This window comes from Chaetomium globosum, genomic scaffold (genome assembly GCF_000143365.1).
Source record: "Chaetomium globosum CBS 148.51 scaffold_4 genomic scaffold, whole genome shotgun sequence".
NCBI lineage: Eukaryota > Fungi > Ascomycota > Sordariomycetes > Sordariales > Chaetomiaceae > Chaetomium > Chaetomium globosum.
This window is the reverse complement of record NT_165979.1, coordinates 4,608,200-4,625,296: the sequence shown is the minus strand read 5'-3', so window position 1 is coordinate 4,625,296 and position 17,097 is coordinate 4,608,200. Positions and strand designations below refer to the sequence as shown.

The window sequence follows — 17,097 nt, the reverse complement described above, 5'->3', positions numbered from 1 at the left end:
GCCAGTCACGGGTTAGGTCACGTTTCGGTCCAGGAGGTCTAACTCTTGGCACCTCACCTGCCACGACCGGTTGAAACTTTGCGTACCTTTCAAAAGGCAAGCCCACCCATCCCGTTCCCAGCCAAGTTCACCTCAGTCAACGAAACCTCGTCACACTAGCCCAACCACGAATCACTTTCACCTACGCGATATACTCCTGCATAACACTATCAACAAACCTTCTATCTTATCCTGCGGCAATTGCATACTCCCTCCAGTTTTTGCCAGCAAGCATATCCACCATGCCTCATTTAACATCCAGCTTTGCCTCCGCCGCTGCGGGCCAGAATCGGGACTCGAGAGGAAGTGGACGGAGCGATTCTTCTCGCGGGGCTGGAAGTGGTGAATGGTGAGTCCCGTGCATTCTTTTCCGTCTGCCTGTCCCACGCCCTTCCCATCCTTTCATCCTTCAGGGTTTCCCACCTTCTTTTTCGACAGACTCGAGCGGGACTCGGATCGCGTGTCAGATGAACAAGAGTTTTTCCCACCCGAGTCCACCACGACACCAAGCCGTGCGGGCAACGGATAACATGAGGAGCGTGGCGGCATAATTCGCGTCATGTTGCCCGCGATATTTCGCCAATGCTAAAATTTGCAATAGGCCTCGCTCGAACGGCACTCGGACCTTTCGCCGACCCTCCACCACCCCATTTAACCAGCCCTCTTCTACAGATTCGGCAGACATGTCACAACACACCGCCAACGATCTCGCAAACATGTCCTCCCACACGCCGCCTACCGCTCCCGACTCGCAGAGCCCCCGTCAATACAACAAGGACAAAATGTTGGAAGTTTACAATAGCTACGACCCGTCCCAATTCGATACATCGGCCATTATGCCCAACTGGAACCCAGAGCAAGTGAACGGGGGTCATGCGCGGCCATGGGGCAAGTCTTCCGACTCCCCTCATGTGCCGCAGGACCCCAGTGTGTGTTGGGACGCGAGCGGGACGCAGCAGCCGATCAGTTTCGAGGACATGTCGGCAGAGGAGCGTGAGATGTTCGCTACCGATGTTAATTCGACACTCAAGCCGCCCCAGCAGAACAAGGAAGGCGCTCATCCAGGCCCTGGAGGACTCAACGGGCGGAAGGCTTCGATCAGTGTCGGAAATCCGACTCACCACCCGAACTCGTCGCCGTCCACTGCCTCCCGACCCGGCACCCGCCGACGGGAGACGGCCGATACGAATCCCTTTCCCGGCCAGTCGACTGCGTCTCCGACAGCGAACCGGTACGGCCGGGAGGAATCCTGGCTTCCCCGTCGGAGCACCGAGCTGAAGGAAACGGTATCCGACGAGCCGGAGGAGGAGACGAGCGCACGCGACGCCGCGCTCGGCAGACCTCAACAGCCCTTCGGGCTGCCACGCAGTAACACCACGGGTACCTCTGGCTTTGGTGGCCAGAGCTCTCTCTGGGGCCCTGCACCCGCGCCCGCGCCGACGAGCACCGGAATCGGCGCCTTTGGCAATTTTGCTCTCACGACCCCAGGCACCGGCGACAAGCGTTTTGGTGCTGCAGGGGGCAGCCGCCTTGCCCACCTCATCCCGAAAGACTCGGTCGACGGTGCCGGCCCCAAGCCAAGCGATGCTCCGAGCTGGCGGCCCCGTCAACGGACAGATACGGACCCTTTTGCCGCCGACGACGGCTCTTCTGGAGGTGCCATGTTGGGCGGAACCCACGACAATAGCCCGCCCGCCACGGTTGGCCATCATCGCGGTGGTCTCTTTGACACCCCCGTCAAGGGAAACGCCGGGGATTTTGGAATGGCTGGCCTCAATCTAGGCAATCATGGAGACGGCGCCGGCCCGGCGAGCCCATCCGAAACCAACCCGTTTCGGAGCCCCATGGCTGACCGCAGTGGAGACGGTCACATGGACGCCGACGTGGACCGGCTCGTCCACCCCGGCCCCGGTTCTGACCATCAATCGAACTTCGGCACGTTTCCCCGCTCCTTCAGCGCGGCCGCGTTCGATGGCAGCGACCGAAGCCAGACCTCGAGTGTAGGAGCTAAGGGCTTCGCCAACGTCATGCCTCTCTCGGGCTGGCCTGCCGGTCCTTCGGCCGGCACACCCGACCGCGAGCGCGCCCCCTTCCAACATCCCTTTCCCGGGGGTTTCCTCAATTCGTTTAATGACCTTCCATCCCCCGGTCTGGGCGGGCTGGGCGGCGTGTTTGGGCCCCCCAGCGCTTCAAGGCTGGGACGTGGCAAGCTGGAGTCCCTTTTCCCTCCGGCCATGCAGGCCCAGATGCACAGCCACGACCAAGATAGCCTGAGCGATTCTATGCCTGATCTTCGTCAAGCCAACCCGCTCGGCGCCATCGGCCGAAGTACCATCGGCTTGCAGCGCGACACGGACAGTCCGGCGAGGTCTGGTAGGGGCGGCTTCGAAGACTTGATCCCAACATCGGACTCAGCCCGGTCACCCTTCTCGACGGTCGAGCATGGCCCATCCGGCCTCACTGCGACGACGCAGGCCCAATCCTTTCCCACGACTGCCGGCGGTGCATCATTCCCAACCAGCCAGTCTGCCGAACCCGCGGCTGTTCGGACCATGGTGATGCCAGACAGGATGCGTTGGGTCTATCTGGATCCCCAGGGCACAGTCCAAGGGCCGTTCAGCGGTCTGGAGATGCACGATTGGTACAAAAACCACTTCTTCACCCCCGATCTCCGCGTCAAGCGTCTTGAAGATAACGACTTTGAGCCGCTTGGCCAACTCATTCGGCGCATCGGGAACTCTAGGGAGCCGTTCCTGGTTCCACAGATGGGTATCCCCCACGGACCCCCTCCTTCGGGCGGACCGTTTGGCGGGCCTACCACCGAGGCTGTCCCGCCGCTCCCGAACGCATTCCCTTCCTTCGGGCGAACCCTCACCGCCCAGCAACAAAACGACTTGGAGCGCCGTAAGCAGGAAGACCAGATGTTTCACGCTCGGCAGCGGGAGATGCACCATCACAGCGGGTTCGGAAGACTGCCACCCATCCAGCCCGGTGGCCTGCATCACCACTCCAGTGCCCACAGCCTCCAGAGCCAGCCTAGCTTTGGAAGCATGACGTCTCCGATCGGGGTCACCCCTCAGCACTCCCTGGGCCCCATTGCCCCGGCAGGCGGCTTTTTCGACTCGGCTCTTAACATGGCTCCAGGCCCCGCCCAGGCACCGATGGGGCCCGCCAGCGGCCATTACCAGGAGCTGAACTTCAACGAGCGCCAGATGCTAGCAAACATGCCGTCGACCGGAGACCTCTCAGGCGCCTTTTCTGGGGCTCAAGCCCCTGGTGGCCCCGTGGGCGAGGGCAGCGGTTTGCGAAGCCAGCTCCCTAGCGTCGATCAGCTCCAGAGAGACTCCGAGGGCTTTAGCGAAAGACTAGAGGAGTTCCACGAGCTGCGCGCTCAATTTGACGCTGAGCAAGCCGATGCTACCGCCGCCTCCGAGTCGAGAGAGAATGGCGCAGAACAATCGGAGAAAGCAAACGCGAACGTCACAGTGGAATCCACACAGGAAGCTGCCGCGGCCGGTTCAGGATCTGCCGAAGCGAGCATGACCAGAACCCAAGCGGAGCTCACCCTTACGGAAAAGGTGCGCAAGACGCAAGCCGATAACGCCAGATCAGAGCCGGCGCCGGCTTCGGACCTCCCGATGCCGTTCCCTCCGCCGGCACAAGCCACACCGCTCCCAGCTCCCACAGCCCAACGCCTGGCCTCCAATCTGCCAGCTCGATACGGCGACCGTTCTGGGTCGGGCAGCCCGGACACGACTTCGGACGGAGCCGCCCTCGCGCCGCCCCCCACCGCCCCCTGGGCCCCTCAGCCTGGCGCGGAGACACAAAAGGGCCCGAGCCTAAGAGAGATTCAGGAGGCCGAGGCCAAGAAAGCGGCCAAAAAAGAAGAGGCGGCGGCTGCAGCGAGGAGGGCAGCCTTGGAGCAAGAAGTCGCGCTTCAGCGCGAGCGCGAGAAGGCAGCTGCGGCGGCGGCCAGCTCCGGCTTGCCGGCGGCGAGCACTTGGGGTACCGGATCGCCGGTGGGTGCCCCCGCCGGTAGCCCGTGGAAACAACCTGCCACGCTGAAGACGGCGGTAGTTGCGGCGGCTTCTGGAAGCACGGCGTCTAAGAAGACGCTCGCCGACATTCAGCGGGAGGAAGAGCTGCGGAAGCAGAAGACTGCGAAAGAGGCCGCGGCTGCCGCCGCTGCCACGCAGGCCAGCATTACGCCGGTGCCCTCGATCGGAAAGCGGTACGCCGATCTCGCCAGTAAGGGCTCGGGGTCGCCCGGCCCTATGGCGTCTGCAATGGCTGCGCAGCCCGCCCAGAGCGGCGGTTGGGCAACGGTTGGCGCAGGCGGGAAGGTGAAGGCTCCGACGGGCCCTGCGGTTCAGAGCCGCTCCCCGAGCGTCGGCAACGCCAAGGGAACGTCGTCTCCCATCCTGGCTAAGCCGGCGACCAGGCCGGGACAGACAACGACCAGGGACGCTAAGGACTGGGCGATGGAGGAGTTCAAGAAGTGGCTGCACCGCGAGTTGGGTCGTGGCCTTATTGGGGTCACAGACAGTAAGTTTTACTCATACCCCGTTCCCCCAGTCCGTCGTGCATACTAACAAGTCGGACTCCTAGTCGAACAATTTGCTGTTGCCTTGTTGGAGATGCCCCTGGATCCCGCCATCCTTTCCGAGGCTGTGTATGGGAATAGCACGACCATGGACGGTCGGCACTTTGCTGAGGAGTTTGTCCGGCGCAAGAAGCTGGCCGACCGAGGCGTCGTAGAGAAGGAACCGGCTAGTGCGACGACCGAGGGCAAGAACAGCGGCTGGAACGAAGTGGCCAAGAAGGGCGGCAGCGGCAGCGGCAGCGGCGGTGCCAGCCTCTCGGCGGGCGGCAGCAGCTCCACCGCGCCCAGAGACGACATCCCCGGCTTCCGTGTGGTCGCCAGCAAGAAGAACAAAGGCAAGAAATAGGCCGAATTCCCCGTCGACTAGTTTCCGTATACGGAGGAGGTTGAAGCTCCGGGGGCACATGAGGGCGGGTAAACCAGAATGGATAACTGAGCGTGAGATTGACTTTGGGCGGTGGTCATGTGGAGGCGGCATGTAGTATGTAGCAGTGTTTGGACCTAAAGCGCTGTATTCTGGTAGTAGCTACCTATATGTAACGGAACAGCTGACTATGTAACTAACGAGTGGAAAAAGAAAACAAGGAAAACATGTATCCTTCGCTACTTCATTCATGTGTGCATGACTGGCTTCCCTCCTGGTTTCCAATAGTTGCTGATGGCATTCTCGAGCGGGCCGTTGACCTCTCTTATCTAATCGCTAGGCTGCGTTCAACAACCCCGCCATCAGAGTCCCCACTTTATTTTTCTGTGCTGAAGAATTTCGGCTGCCCCTCCATCGAACCGCACAGCCAACCCACTGAAGAAGGTGGGAATCCTCGTGATATGGAAATTGGGTGAATACATTTTCTTGACATTATTTCCCATCCACGCATTTTCGTATATCCAATCTACGATGGCCTCCACCCTCACCGACTGGCTCAACGCCGGGAGGTACCTCGATGTTCTACTCAGCGACGCCGCGGGGCATCTGATCGATGACTTTGTCAGCTCTTCTTTACCAACAATATTGACGCAGCAAGACACCAACGGCGCCAGCACAAAAACCACAGATGTGTCCCCCCAGGACAGGCTGGCTGTCGGCCTGGCCGCGCTGAATGCCTTTTTACAGGGCAATGTCACGGGGCCGGTGCTGGATGACAAGACCCTGCGGCGCGTGGAGGGGCGGTTTTGCTCGACGACGGGCGACCAGCAGCAGGGGAAGCGGGATGTGAGGAAGGCGTGCTTGCGCTCGTTGGATGTGGATGGTGTGTCGGTTTATGAGTATGTGCCCTTGGTGGAGGTGTTTTGCTTGGCCCGGCATGTGTTGGTTGCGTCAGCGGCACAACCGGCTGGGGAAGGGGTGGGTGGTGGGGATGAGGGTGCTGTTGGGGTTGCGGAGGCTGCGGCCAGGTCACCCAAGTGGCTGGCCCTGAGGGTGCGTGTCTGGCACTACAAGCTGTTGACTCAGCCTAGTTTGGGGCCTGGCTCGGTGTTCAACAAGGCGTCGCAGTGGTGTGATGTGCCGAGTTTGCAGGGCGACATCGAGAAGGGGCTGCAGGCGTTGGAGGAGGAGATTGTGGGCGGTGGGAAAGCGTGGAGTGACCTGGAGAAGGTGCAGTTCTTGGTGGAAAAGGCGAATGTCTGCATCTCGCTGGGGCTAGACCGCGTGGCTAAGGAGGCGCTGCAGAAGGCAAGTGCACTGAGCGGGTTCGTTTACGCTCTTTCTGGTGCACTAGGGAAGAGGACAAAGTTCCAGGAAAAGAGTACCAGCCAGCTTGTGGTGTTGGCGAAGAGTGGGGAGGGTGTGAAAACCGACGACGAGCAGGCGAAACCGCAGGCGCTCGCGCTCAACGACGATACGCTACTGGAAGATGTCGAGTTCTCTAAGGAGAAGGCGGAGGAGGACCCGAAGTCGGAACTACCGGCACCCTTGAGGGACTTGTCGCCGGATGAGCAGCCACAACTGTCACCCATGGATCAGATCATCCTCCTCGCCGAGGCGACAGTGAAGGATGCGTTCTCACCAGCCGATACCCTTACCTCGGAGGAGGTCCTTCCGTTCGCTGTCCGTGTCATCTCAGACAAGTCCACCAACTGGCAAATTTACACCCACGCACTTCTAGTGCGGTCCAGGATCGAGATGCACCGCAGCAGGACCATTGAGCGAGGTGTGCTCCAGATGCAGGCCGTGGTTGACCAAGTCATTGTTGATACCACTCAACCAACTGCCGAGGATACTCCCGAGCCCGTTCAGGAATTGGAGGCCGCTGTTCCGGAGATCAAGATCACGGGAGATCGCGATGAAGCCCCCAAGCCGGACAACAAACCCACCTCCTTCTTCCCCGCCGCGAAACCAACGGAATCGGCTCCAGCACATGTCCGCCTCGAGCACCTTCACGCCCTGAGCTCGCCTCCCAGGTGGCATCTCGAGTCAGAGCTCGCCTACTCGTGGGCTGGTGTCGGTTCGTTGGTTTCTGCTCTCGAAATCTTCAAGCGGCTCCGACTCTGGGCCGAAGTCGCATTGTGTTATGCCAGCAACGCGGCCAAAGAGGACGAGGATGGACGGGGGAGCAGTGGGGAAGCCAAGGCCAAGGCCATCCTGCGATGGCGCTTGTATCACAAAACCGGGACGTCGCTGGAGCAGCAGGATCAGTCTAGCGAGATAGAAGAGGTGGATGTTGATGAGCTAAAGGAGGCAGATTACCACGGGCCAGAACGCCAACCTGCTCCACCCAACGCGCCCCGTTTGTGGTGCATCCTCGGTGACATCGAGGACGACCCCGCGCACTACGAACGAGCCTGGGAGCTTTCCAAACACCGGTTCGCGAGGGCACAAAAATCCCTCGGCGAGTACTACCTACAGAAGAAGGACATCGAGCGTGCAAGGGACGCCTACCGAAAGGCGGTTACCGTCAACCGGCTCAGCTCGGAACTTTGGAACCGCATGGGGCGACATCAGTCTACGGCTTGGAGACTTCTCCGACGCTGCTGAGGCATTCGGCAGGGCCATCGCCTCCTCCGATAACATCACCGGCGGCGAGGACGCCCGCACATGGAGCAACCTAGGTAGCGCCTACTACAGCCTCTACGTGGAGTGTGTCAAGAAACTCAAGCAGCAAAAAAAAGCCGGCATAGCCGACGAACCCGCCGCCACTGCCACCGCTACGGCCCCTGCAGCAACAGCCGCGGCCGACGACGAAGAAGAAGACCTAACCCCCTCCTCCAAGAAGAGCACACAACCCGACCCCTCAGCGCTCCTCACGCAGGCTCTCGCCGCCTACAAGCGCGGCGCCAGCATCGCCCACGACAACTGGCGCATTTGGGACAACGTCGTCACCCTCGCCGCCCGCCTGCGGCCTCTACCCGTGTCCGACCTCCTCCTAGCCCTGCGCAGCGTTGCGCGCATCCGCGCCACCGAGGACGCACTGGATATCGACATCCTGCGGCTGCTACTAAACGAGGCTGTGCTGGGCCCAGAGAAGCCCGCTCCTTCTTCTTTTTCTTCTGCTCCACCTACTACGACTACAAACGGTGGGAAACAGGGAACGAAGAAGGCGGGTGTGTATGAGCCGCCGCGGGGCACGCCGCAGAGGAACGTGTGCGACTTCCTCGAGGGCACCGTCGTCCCGCTGGTGACGGCGCGGTCGGAGCTGTGGGAGCTGGTGGCACGCGAGCGCGTGTGGCGAGCCGACTACGCGGGCGCTGTCGACGCTTCCGAGCGCGCGTGGCGCGCGGCGGTGGGCGGCGTCTCGGGCGTCTCTGCTGGTGCGGGTGGGGGTGGGGGTGGGTTGTTGCCGTCGAGTGCGAAGGGGGATGGTGGTGGCGGTGGGCGGAGCTGGTTGGAGGATCGTGAGGGGTGGCGGGCGGTGGTGGAGCGCACGGATGATTTGGTGTCGATGCTCGAGAACTATGGCGAGGAGGTGCCCGAGATCGGCACCAGGTGGAAGGGCAAGGCCCGGAGCGCCGTCCGGAGTGTCGTGGGCAAGGCCAAGGAGAACTGGGAGGGGAGTGAGGAGTGGGAGAGGCTGGTGGCGCTGTTGGAGGGGTTGAGATGATCTCGGGGTTTCGAAACGGGTAGCCATGTTGCCGCGCCCCCTCTGGTTTCGTTTCGTGTCGCTTTGTTGCGTTTCGTTTGCCTGGCTTAGGGTTACAACAGCAACAGAGATAAAGAAACAGGAGCAAGGATAGAGAGAGTGGGCTGATAGAAGGTAGGCTGCCTTGCTGGGTATGCCTTGTGTCGCAAAGAGAATTGTCGCACGCTACTGACCAGTGACGGTCAGACAAATCAACACATGTCAACTGGACTTCGGGAACCTTGCTGGCCGAGTCGGTGAAAGTGGGAATGGAGGTCAACACCAGAGCAAACACGCAGAGACACCTCGTCGTCGCCACTGGCAGGAACTTTGCTCTCCCAGCAGCCCGAGAGATACCCCGATTTGCTGTCAGCCCTCACGGACTCAGGCTGTGGTTGGCTGCCATCTCGGACGGTGATTCCTAAGAGGGTGAGGTCGGCCGGCAGGCCTGGCCGGGAACGTGGGACGTCTTCCGATGGTACTTGTAACGAGAGGCGTTCTTCCGCGGTGCTCTTGCCGATGGTGGTCCCCTCGGGAAGGGCCTCCCCGGCGGACAGGGGCCTGCTCTCGGGTGTCGTCTGCATACTGGCTTGGGAGATTTCGAAGGTGAGGCTGTTGCCCGTTTGTTTGTACATATCCTAGGCGGGCTGCTACCCTACCCGGTGTACTTATTCGATGGCGAAAGACCAATTTGGTAGTTGATATCCGAATACGAAATAGGTAATCTTTGATTTTGAGGCTGTATCTACCACGTTCTTTTCGGAAGCGGGCGACCTCGACGGGAAAAAGACTTCTGCACCTGCTGCGGCCTACGTAGCAGCCTGTAACGGCGTCACGTTTTGAGGATGTATTTGTGCGCGGCAGTGCCCTTTTGGGTAACATGGCCGAACATCAGTTTGCGACGTTGTATTGCTAGTCGATAGAGTTTCCAGGTTAGGACGGACGTCCGTTCCGCTTCTTTTTTTGTTTCCATGCCCGACAACTCCCCTCTCCCGCCATGTCCAACCGATACTAGATCAACAGAGCGGTGATCTACTCATTTGAGTAGGCATGGATGGTTGATGGCAATACTGTTTTACTCGGCGTTCGGGTTGGATCACGAATCCGTCGGACTGGTAGCAAACATGTATGGAGTCACACATGATTTACAGCCTTTTCTCAAGAGGCATGGGTATTTCAAAGTCATGGCAGTCTGTCATCGCGAAGGAAAGTGCAAGCATGATGAGTATCGCAGGTTACAGTGAGAAGAGGTGAGCTACGACTTCATACATAGCAACCTACAGTTTCTTGCCTTTGAGTCTTGCTTCGTAGGCTCTCTCCCTAGAACCCAATGTTATTCCAGTCGGCCAATCAGATTGCCCTCGGACGGAAGACGTTCCGCCCTTCGAGCAAATCTCTTGCTAGGGGTGGGGGTTGTCTTGAAGATGCCCTGCCAGTCGGGCTGTTCGGAATGCTAAGACACGGAGAAAAGAAGTGCGATCTGTCTAGCATTCTTTGCAGAAGAAACAGCACCGGAATGGTAGGGAAGCCCTGGGTTACGATAATATTTCCGATATCAAATTGGTTCAGGTGCGGTTCTCGAGGCCGATTTGGGGCTGGCTCTCATTGCCCTCGCCGCCCCTATTCGGATCTGTCGGGTGGTCGGGCAATCCATCGCCCGCGTGTCATCTTCCCCGGGTTGGCGATCGCCGCATTGTAATTGTAATTCCCTGGCTTGGCCTCAATACCGATCCGAGTCCACGGCATGGGCTATCGTCATCCTAATCCCCATCTGGCCGATCCGTGATCTAGCCCGGTCTGTCTCAAAGACACGAAAACTGCTTGGCCGCTCCATTCTTACGTTGGCAACAGCCTCGAGTGATCGCCGCTAGGAGCCTCATGAGTGGATGTTGGTTACGAGATCTTGTTCGTGACGAGTTGCTAATGACTGTTTTTGCTCGGAAAACTTCACACCTCTCTTTCCGACCCAGTCCGATCTCGTCAGATGAGCTTCGGTACCGGTACATGGGGCGGACGTGGACAATGCGGGATCTTCCGCCATCAGGACCCCCGTCACGCCACGGTCGAGGAAGCAGGTGGAGGACGGACAGACGGGAGAAGTTGAGGCCGGTGGTACGACCAAGAGCCACCAAAGTAACGATTAGTCAGTAACTGGCCGTCGAGGAGTTCACCCCAGCGCTCGTTGGCGAAAACATGAAGTAATTTATCGCCAGAAAAGGCCTCGGTGCTGCACATCTTCACCAGGGGATGCTGAGGAGGCTGCGGACAAGAACAACACCGGTCTCGTTGTTCGTTTAACTAGCCTGAGACGAGCGGTGCATGTGATGATGTAACTCGCACGCTCGTCCTCCACCAGAGAGCCAGGGCGTGGGCACTCGGCTATCGTCATGCTCATCATCACAGCAGAGGACTACGAAAGAGGGAGGTCTCTCTGAGAGGGATCGAGAATCCTCCGGCAGATCACTGATCAGGGGCCCGGATCGGGACATGGCGCCAAGAGGGATCATCAGCCCGACCTGCCCGATGGTATCCGCACCGCCCCTATTCTCTCGTCGCCGGGCAGCGATAATCCCCGCTGACAGTTCCGAGAAAGCCGTCACATTCTCTCTGCTCCTGCCCTTTTAGGTCTCTTGCATTGGGCGTTGCTTGAGTTGTGTGTGTCTGGAAGTGACAAACCCCAGTTCGTTTTAGGGGGGGAGGGTGGTTGGGAAGCAACACACGACCAACAAAGCGCGCTTGCGATCAAGCGGGTGGCGGCGAAGAGGGAAACAAGCCACAATACGCAAGAATCCAGACGGTCGAATTGGGCTGCCGGGATCGCGGCGCAGGGGGGGTACCCTTTGGGTCACTCCGGGGCTGCGTCTCTCAGCCACCAAGAGCGGGACGCGGGGTGCCATTGTGCCAGTCCCGAATTGCCAGCTCCCAATTGCCAGTCCCGGAGATTCCAACCGACTGTTGAGGCGTTGGGAGGCGTTAGGAACGGGCGTCTTTGCTTCGCTGGCCTGCGGGTGGAACAAGCCGGCGCCGCCAACAGTGGGGGAGTGTGAAAATGTCTGACTGCGGGCCGTTGAGATCGTCTCAGGCGGTCAGGCCGCCCTAAAAACGAGATCGGCGAGCTACCGGGCCGCTAATCCACCGATGGCTTTGTGCCCAGGCCGATAATTGCGAGGATTACTAGGGGGAGAGGCCAGGTACCGGATACACGTGTCCGGTCCGCGACGGAACGCGAAATTTCTTTTCCTTTCTCAGCACCCTTAAGATTGGAAAAAGCTTGACGATGGCGAGTTGGAAATGTTGGGAGGCCAGAGGATCACGACGCTAGGATCGGAAGAGCAAGGGCTCAGTCCTCAAGGGGACTGGTCCGCCTATCCTGGTCGGCGATCACTGCAGCCCCGGTCTTCCTGGGTACTTAATCACACTCCAGGGGTGCGGGATCGCCCCTGCCAGGGTTGGGATCGTGGATCAAAAGAAAGGGTCATAACTGACAGGGCTCCTTGGGCAGATCAGAACCTGCATGAAATGACACAGGGGCCATCACTGCAAACTGGCCTTCTTTTCGTTTGCACGGTATTAGACAGACTTGCTTCTCAGTGCTAATAGTGATCAGTGGCCGCGGCCGCGGCTCAGCCTGGCTTTTTGTTGAAGATGACAGTGAAACTTTGGGCTTGCTTTCCTCTCGAGTCAGCGTCGGATACAAATGCGCTGCTTGTTGAACTGGGGCTTGCTGAGCACGACGCCGAAACTCCTCTGCCGGTGTCGCTCCGTCCTCGCAACGGAATAACTTCCGCGAGCTTGGGAAGAAAGAGGGAGAAGGCGGTCGGCATGTGGTGACTGCGGCGCCGCACTACATCGGGGCAGCTCCGCGGAAGCTCCATGACGAATTAGATCGGGGCGGTTAGGAACGCCCAACATGGCACGAATCATCCATGAGGCCGGAAAAGTTACCCGCTCAGGGACATCCATTTTGCTGATCGGAGCGAGGTTCGCCCTTCTCCTCCGTTAACGATCCGCAAACAGGGTGGACGTTTGCATCGGGCATGCTGCGCTTCGCCGAGATGCCCGGCTTTCTGTTGGCCGTCGGAGGGTCAGGCGATGGGTATCTGCATTTCACTGCGGGACCCGGCATCATCGCGATCGAGCTCCTGGTGAAATCCCAATACTCAAGGTGCCAGGCCGAAGGAAAGCATGGGCCATTTGATCCCGCTCGTGGAGAGGGCGCACCGTTCGTACTTGGAGTCTTGACTGGGGGCGGACCGTCCCACTGGACTCAGACATGTCGTCACGTCTGAGGGCGGGATGTTGTAGGTAAGGAGGAGCAACAGAGAAGGTTAATCAGGATCTTGATGCTCCGCCACTCTTGATGGTCCAAAATAGCTGCGATGCACGAGATGCCAGTGAATGTGCAGCAGGGGATGGGCCAGAATCCACGATGGTCGGTCAACACGTGGTCCCTTGCCCCTGGGGTGAGACGTTTGGTTTCTGGTCCCAACTCTCAAGCGACCCGGTCCCTGCACACCCAGGTTGGACACGCAGTTTCGCTTGTTGTAATCCACCTGCCTGCTCCATGTCTGAGATCTGGCTCTGGTTTGGCTCCTGTTCCACTGTATGCATTCTGGTTCGGCCGTGTTCAGTTCGCCATAAAGACCTTGGATCGTGTTAGTCGAGTCCCAGAGGGGAAGATGGCTGCATGGCAGGAAGTTGCGATAGGTTTGCTCTTCTGACATAGCGCAATATCATCTAGCCGGCGTCTGAATGTTCGCCTGGCTGGCGGTTAAGAGCGGTTACGGGCGTAACGGTACACATTCGGCAGCACACGACTGGCTGAGATGGCTCGAGATGATGCGCCGTTTTCGCCTTGCGGCAGGATCGAGGGATCAAGCAGGAGATGGTGCGAGGTTGCGGCATCCCGCAGGACAAGCACCTACCCATAGCAGAAAAGCGGTGTCGGTTTACCCCCGACTGTAATTCAAACACATCACCAGGAAACCCCAACCATTCAAGGGCCGATTCCGGTTCGCCAACCAAACTCCTTTCTGTGATGGTGGGTTATGCATCTGGTACCAGCCGCCGTCGTCGTCAACTGTACTGTGCAATGACCGACCGTGGTGCTTGTTGACTGAGATACGCACAATGACACCCCCATCATTCGATGCATTCATGCGTGGACGGTGTCAACATAGCAGAGTTTGAACTCTGAAGAAAACACCCTTGAGGTACCGCAAGCAGACAGACGCCCATGGCGATCTCTGCGGAACACGGCGGCTAAATGTGCGTTAACTAATGGCATACTTCGTACACGCTGCTCAATGTTTTGGTCACTGCAACGGGAAAGCTGCTTTTCGCCCTTGGACCTGCGTTTGGAAGTCTGAGATGAGATGCGTTTGTGGGGCTCCCTAATTACACCACGATCATGCAGCAAAGTGAGACGGGGGGTCTGCTCCAGATTCAACTCCCACTATTCCATACTCCCGCAGGAGGGACGGCGTCAGTTCCAAACCACGTAGCATTTTATGCAGGCTCACTTGGACGGTGTGTGGGCAAAAACGGGCATTGTCTCGATCCCATCTCCATTGTGGTCATTGCCTGACTGTGCCTCGGCTGAGGCCTGTGTGTTGGCAAGTGGTAATTGATGAATGAGAAAGTAGTCCAAGTTGGGTAGGAGTCTGTTTAGAAACGGTCCGGTCAGAATTCATAAAATGCCTCAGCGAGCAAAGTGCGGTTCAAGCGAGCTCTAGCCTCACTAGCCCTGCGGTGAGCTGAGCCTGGAACACAACTAAGAATGGGGGTCGAGCCTAAGATCTGCGACATGTTTGGTGGTGGCGCGGATGGACTGCCGAGATCCTGGTACCTAATCTTGGCCCAGATTCCGCACCAGCTTTTTGTGCGAGCTTGGTTGGAGACTCGGGAGGGAATGATGGTGCACATTGGTGCATTGTGGCACACGAACGAGTAGTCACTCCTTGCGCGGGTACCCGCACCTCCCGGAAGCCGTCTTGATGGGTCCGTCGACGCAAACGTTGCACCAGGGACAGGCAAGTTCGCGGGAGGCCGTCAAATCTGGAGATGCTTGTACGGCCGTAGATCGCGCGTGTTGGCGTCGTGATCTGGGTTGAGCATGTGCAGATGCTGCAGATGCTGCAACGCCATCTTGAAAATCCCAGGTCTCAGCTGGTCTCAGCTGACGGGAGGTGGTCCGTAGATTGATGCAGGCGACCCTCATCGCGTGTTGTGTCACTGATTTCCAAGTGCTTACCAGGTACATGAGCGGATCTCGTCTGGGTGGAATGCTTCCCGCATGATCTCGATTTGCCGGGTGAGAGGGCGATCGGATCTAAATCCATGCGGTGAAGCCGTGGAAGGAAGCGGGTGCGAACAGGGAGAATGCGGTCAGAAAACAGACCTCGGGATTCAAGATGCAGTTTTGAGCAATCGCCAACCTTGAGAAATACCTAGGTAAACTTGAGCTCGGAAGGCAGCTAAATTACCTAAGTACCGCTCAACAATTTTTTAGGGTTGGCCCTGGATTTTGGTACCTACCTAGGAAGGAACGTGAAGCTGGCTAACTCGGAGTCGGCCGGCAGGCACGATTTCCACCCAATTGCACTTTATTTTTATCTCTTTTTTTCTCACCGTCCGCATCTAGATCATGTGTGTGGGGCTCGACATCTGAAAATCTTCAATTCCAATTTTTACCTGATTTACGTGCATCGATAAAGATGCCGGTCCTCGATTCAGAGGACAATCAAAAAGTATGACACGGAGGGTGCATTGGCGACGAGATTCAGCATCTTCACATGATCGTTTTAATCACGATGGGTGCCATCATGATGCTGCAGTTTGGGGCCGTTCGACGCTGGCCGTGAAGTGCCTGTTGAATGCTGCATCGAGGCTGAAGGTTGCTCATGCATGTTTTCGGGCAGACTCGGCTCTCCCTTGCTCGCCTACCACTAACGGCATAATACCCTAGACACCACGTTTCACGGCGCTCAGCCACTCGCATTGTTTCCCCGCGCCACGGTCCAAGGCACAACACGTCGAATTACAGGGCCTGAGTTCACCCAACGGCGGACAGAGATCGGGGACCCTGGTTCCCGTGGTCGATCTCGGCTTGTCAATGCAGACACATGTGCAGCACGCCAGCTTGACAGGTATGCACTACGTCCGTAGTTGCCACAAAGCAATATTCCTGTTCAACCACATCTTCGCAGATGTCTAGACAGCATCTAAGTGTCTTCCCCCTCCCCGCAGTTTTCCCCTTCGACCATGCCTGATCCCTGGAAGAAACACACGCACTCATCCACCAGTGCTCCCTCGGGCCAGCGCCTGGCTGCACAATCGGTGATGCCTCGGCCTCCAACAGGCGTGCGAACCCCCCGGGATACTCGCTGTTTCTGCAGTTTATCTGCGGCCATGCCTGCTGTCGTGATCGAAAAGGGTGCGGCGAACTTGCGCAGCTGTGAGTGAGGCCACAGAGCCAACGACGGTGTCGTCGTATCAACATGGCTGGGCGGCCACCTTCGACCTTGGCTTTATATGCGCCGTACGCCTCCGTCAACATGAGCATCCTCACCGTCCCCAGGGAAACCTTCACCCGCTTGGACGTCCCTACGAGTCCCTTGCCAGCCCCTTCACCGCGTCGCATATATAATTATCGAACTTGTTGGGCGAATCGCATTTCTGGTTACTTGTTGCAACTGGGTCCTCTGCCAGCAAATCTTTTCATCACTCGCTCCGTATCCCGCCTATCATCAATTGGAGGACAAGAACCCCGCGTCCCAAAACACCACTTGTCCGTCTTGGCTTGGACGCTCTGCTGTATTGTGGGAAGCAATCCGACAAAGACACGACCCTGTTTTGCCATACTGGTAGCTTCTCGCCAGAATATCAAGGGTTGGATCAGGGGTCCTGGTAAGTGCTGCCAAGCCATTCACTACGACCCTCTTTTCAGCTTTGCCTTGCCGTCTCCTGCTGCTACGCCACTCAGCTGGCTCAAGGCTTTCGTTCCGCGTCTCAAGCCCGGCCGGTTCAGCTCGCTGTCGAGCCATTGGTTGCGGCGTTCGCGAACCTCGGCGAGCGCTGGTCCCATCCCAGCGTGCCGAGCTGCGGGTGCTGCCGCCCCGTGGCCTGCTGTGCCCGGGTCCGGGTCTACAGGGGGCTTCGCGATTTGGCGAGCTGGGCCGGTGAACGCTAGCTTGGAGATTCCCAGTCACTGCCGTCACCGCCGTGGGCTTCTGGGAACATGACAGCTGCCATGTAACCCCATGATAGCAAACGTCGGAGAGGTAGCGTCGTGAGGGTGCTCGGATCTGTTTCCCCCCCACACGGCACCCCTCAGACGCTTGAAGCGGCAGCTCCCTAATTGACGGATCGGCGCCTAGGCCACTCAAATACCCGCCCCCA

The 17,097-nt window shown here is 58.6% G+C and overlaps 3 protein-coding genes across 3 annotated transcripts; 2 read left to right on the top strand and 1 right to left on the bottom strand.

The window, feature by feature from the left end:
* Nucleotides 1–281: 281 nt before the first annotated feature.
* On the top strand, nt 282–4,988 carry CHGG_05224 (uncharacterized protein; the record flags this gene model as incomplete). Its single annotated transcript, XM_001224437.1, has 3 exons — nt 282–388; nt 641–4,584; nt 4,648–4,988. The coding sequence occupies 3 exons, from the start codon at nt 282–284 to the stop codon at nt 4,986–4,988; spliced, it is 4,392 nt and encodes a 1,463-aa protein (XP_001224438.1).
* Nucleotides 4,989–5,537: 549 nt separating this feature from the next.
* CHGG_05223 (uncharacterized protein) lies at nt 5,538–8,679 on the top strand (the record flags this gene model as incomplete). Its single annotated transcript, XM_001224436.1, has 2 exons — nt 5,538–7,582; nt 7,707–8,679. The coding sequence occupies 2 exons, from the start codon at nt 5,538–5,540 to the stop codon at nt 8,677–8,679; spliced, it is 3,018 nt and encodes a 1,005-aa protein (XP_001224437.1).
* A 6,981-nt stretch (nt 8,680–15,660) lies between these two features.
* CHGG_05222 (uncharacterized protein) lies at nt 15,661–16,109 on the bottom strand (the record flags this gene model as incomplete). Its single annotated transcript, XM_001224435.1, has 2 exons — nt 15,661–15,852; nt 15,987–16,109. The coding sequence occupies 2 exons, from the start codon at nt 16,107–16,109 to the stop codon at nt 15,661–15,663; spliced, it is 315 nt and encodes a 104-aa protein (XP_001224436.1).
* Nucleotides 16,110–17,097: the final 988 nt, after the last annotated feature.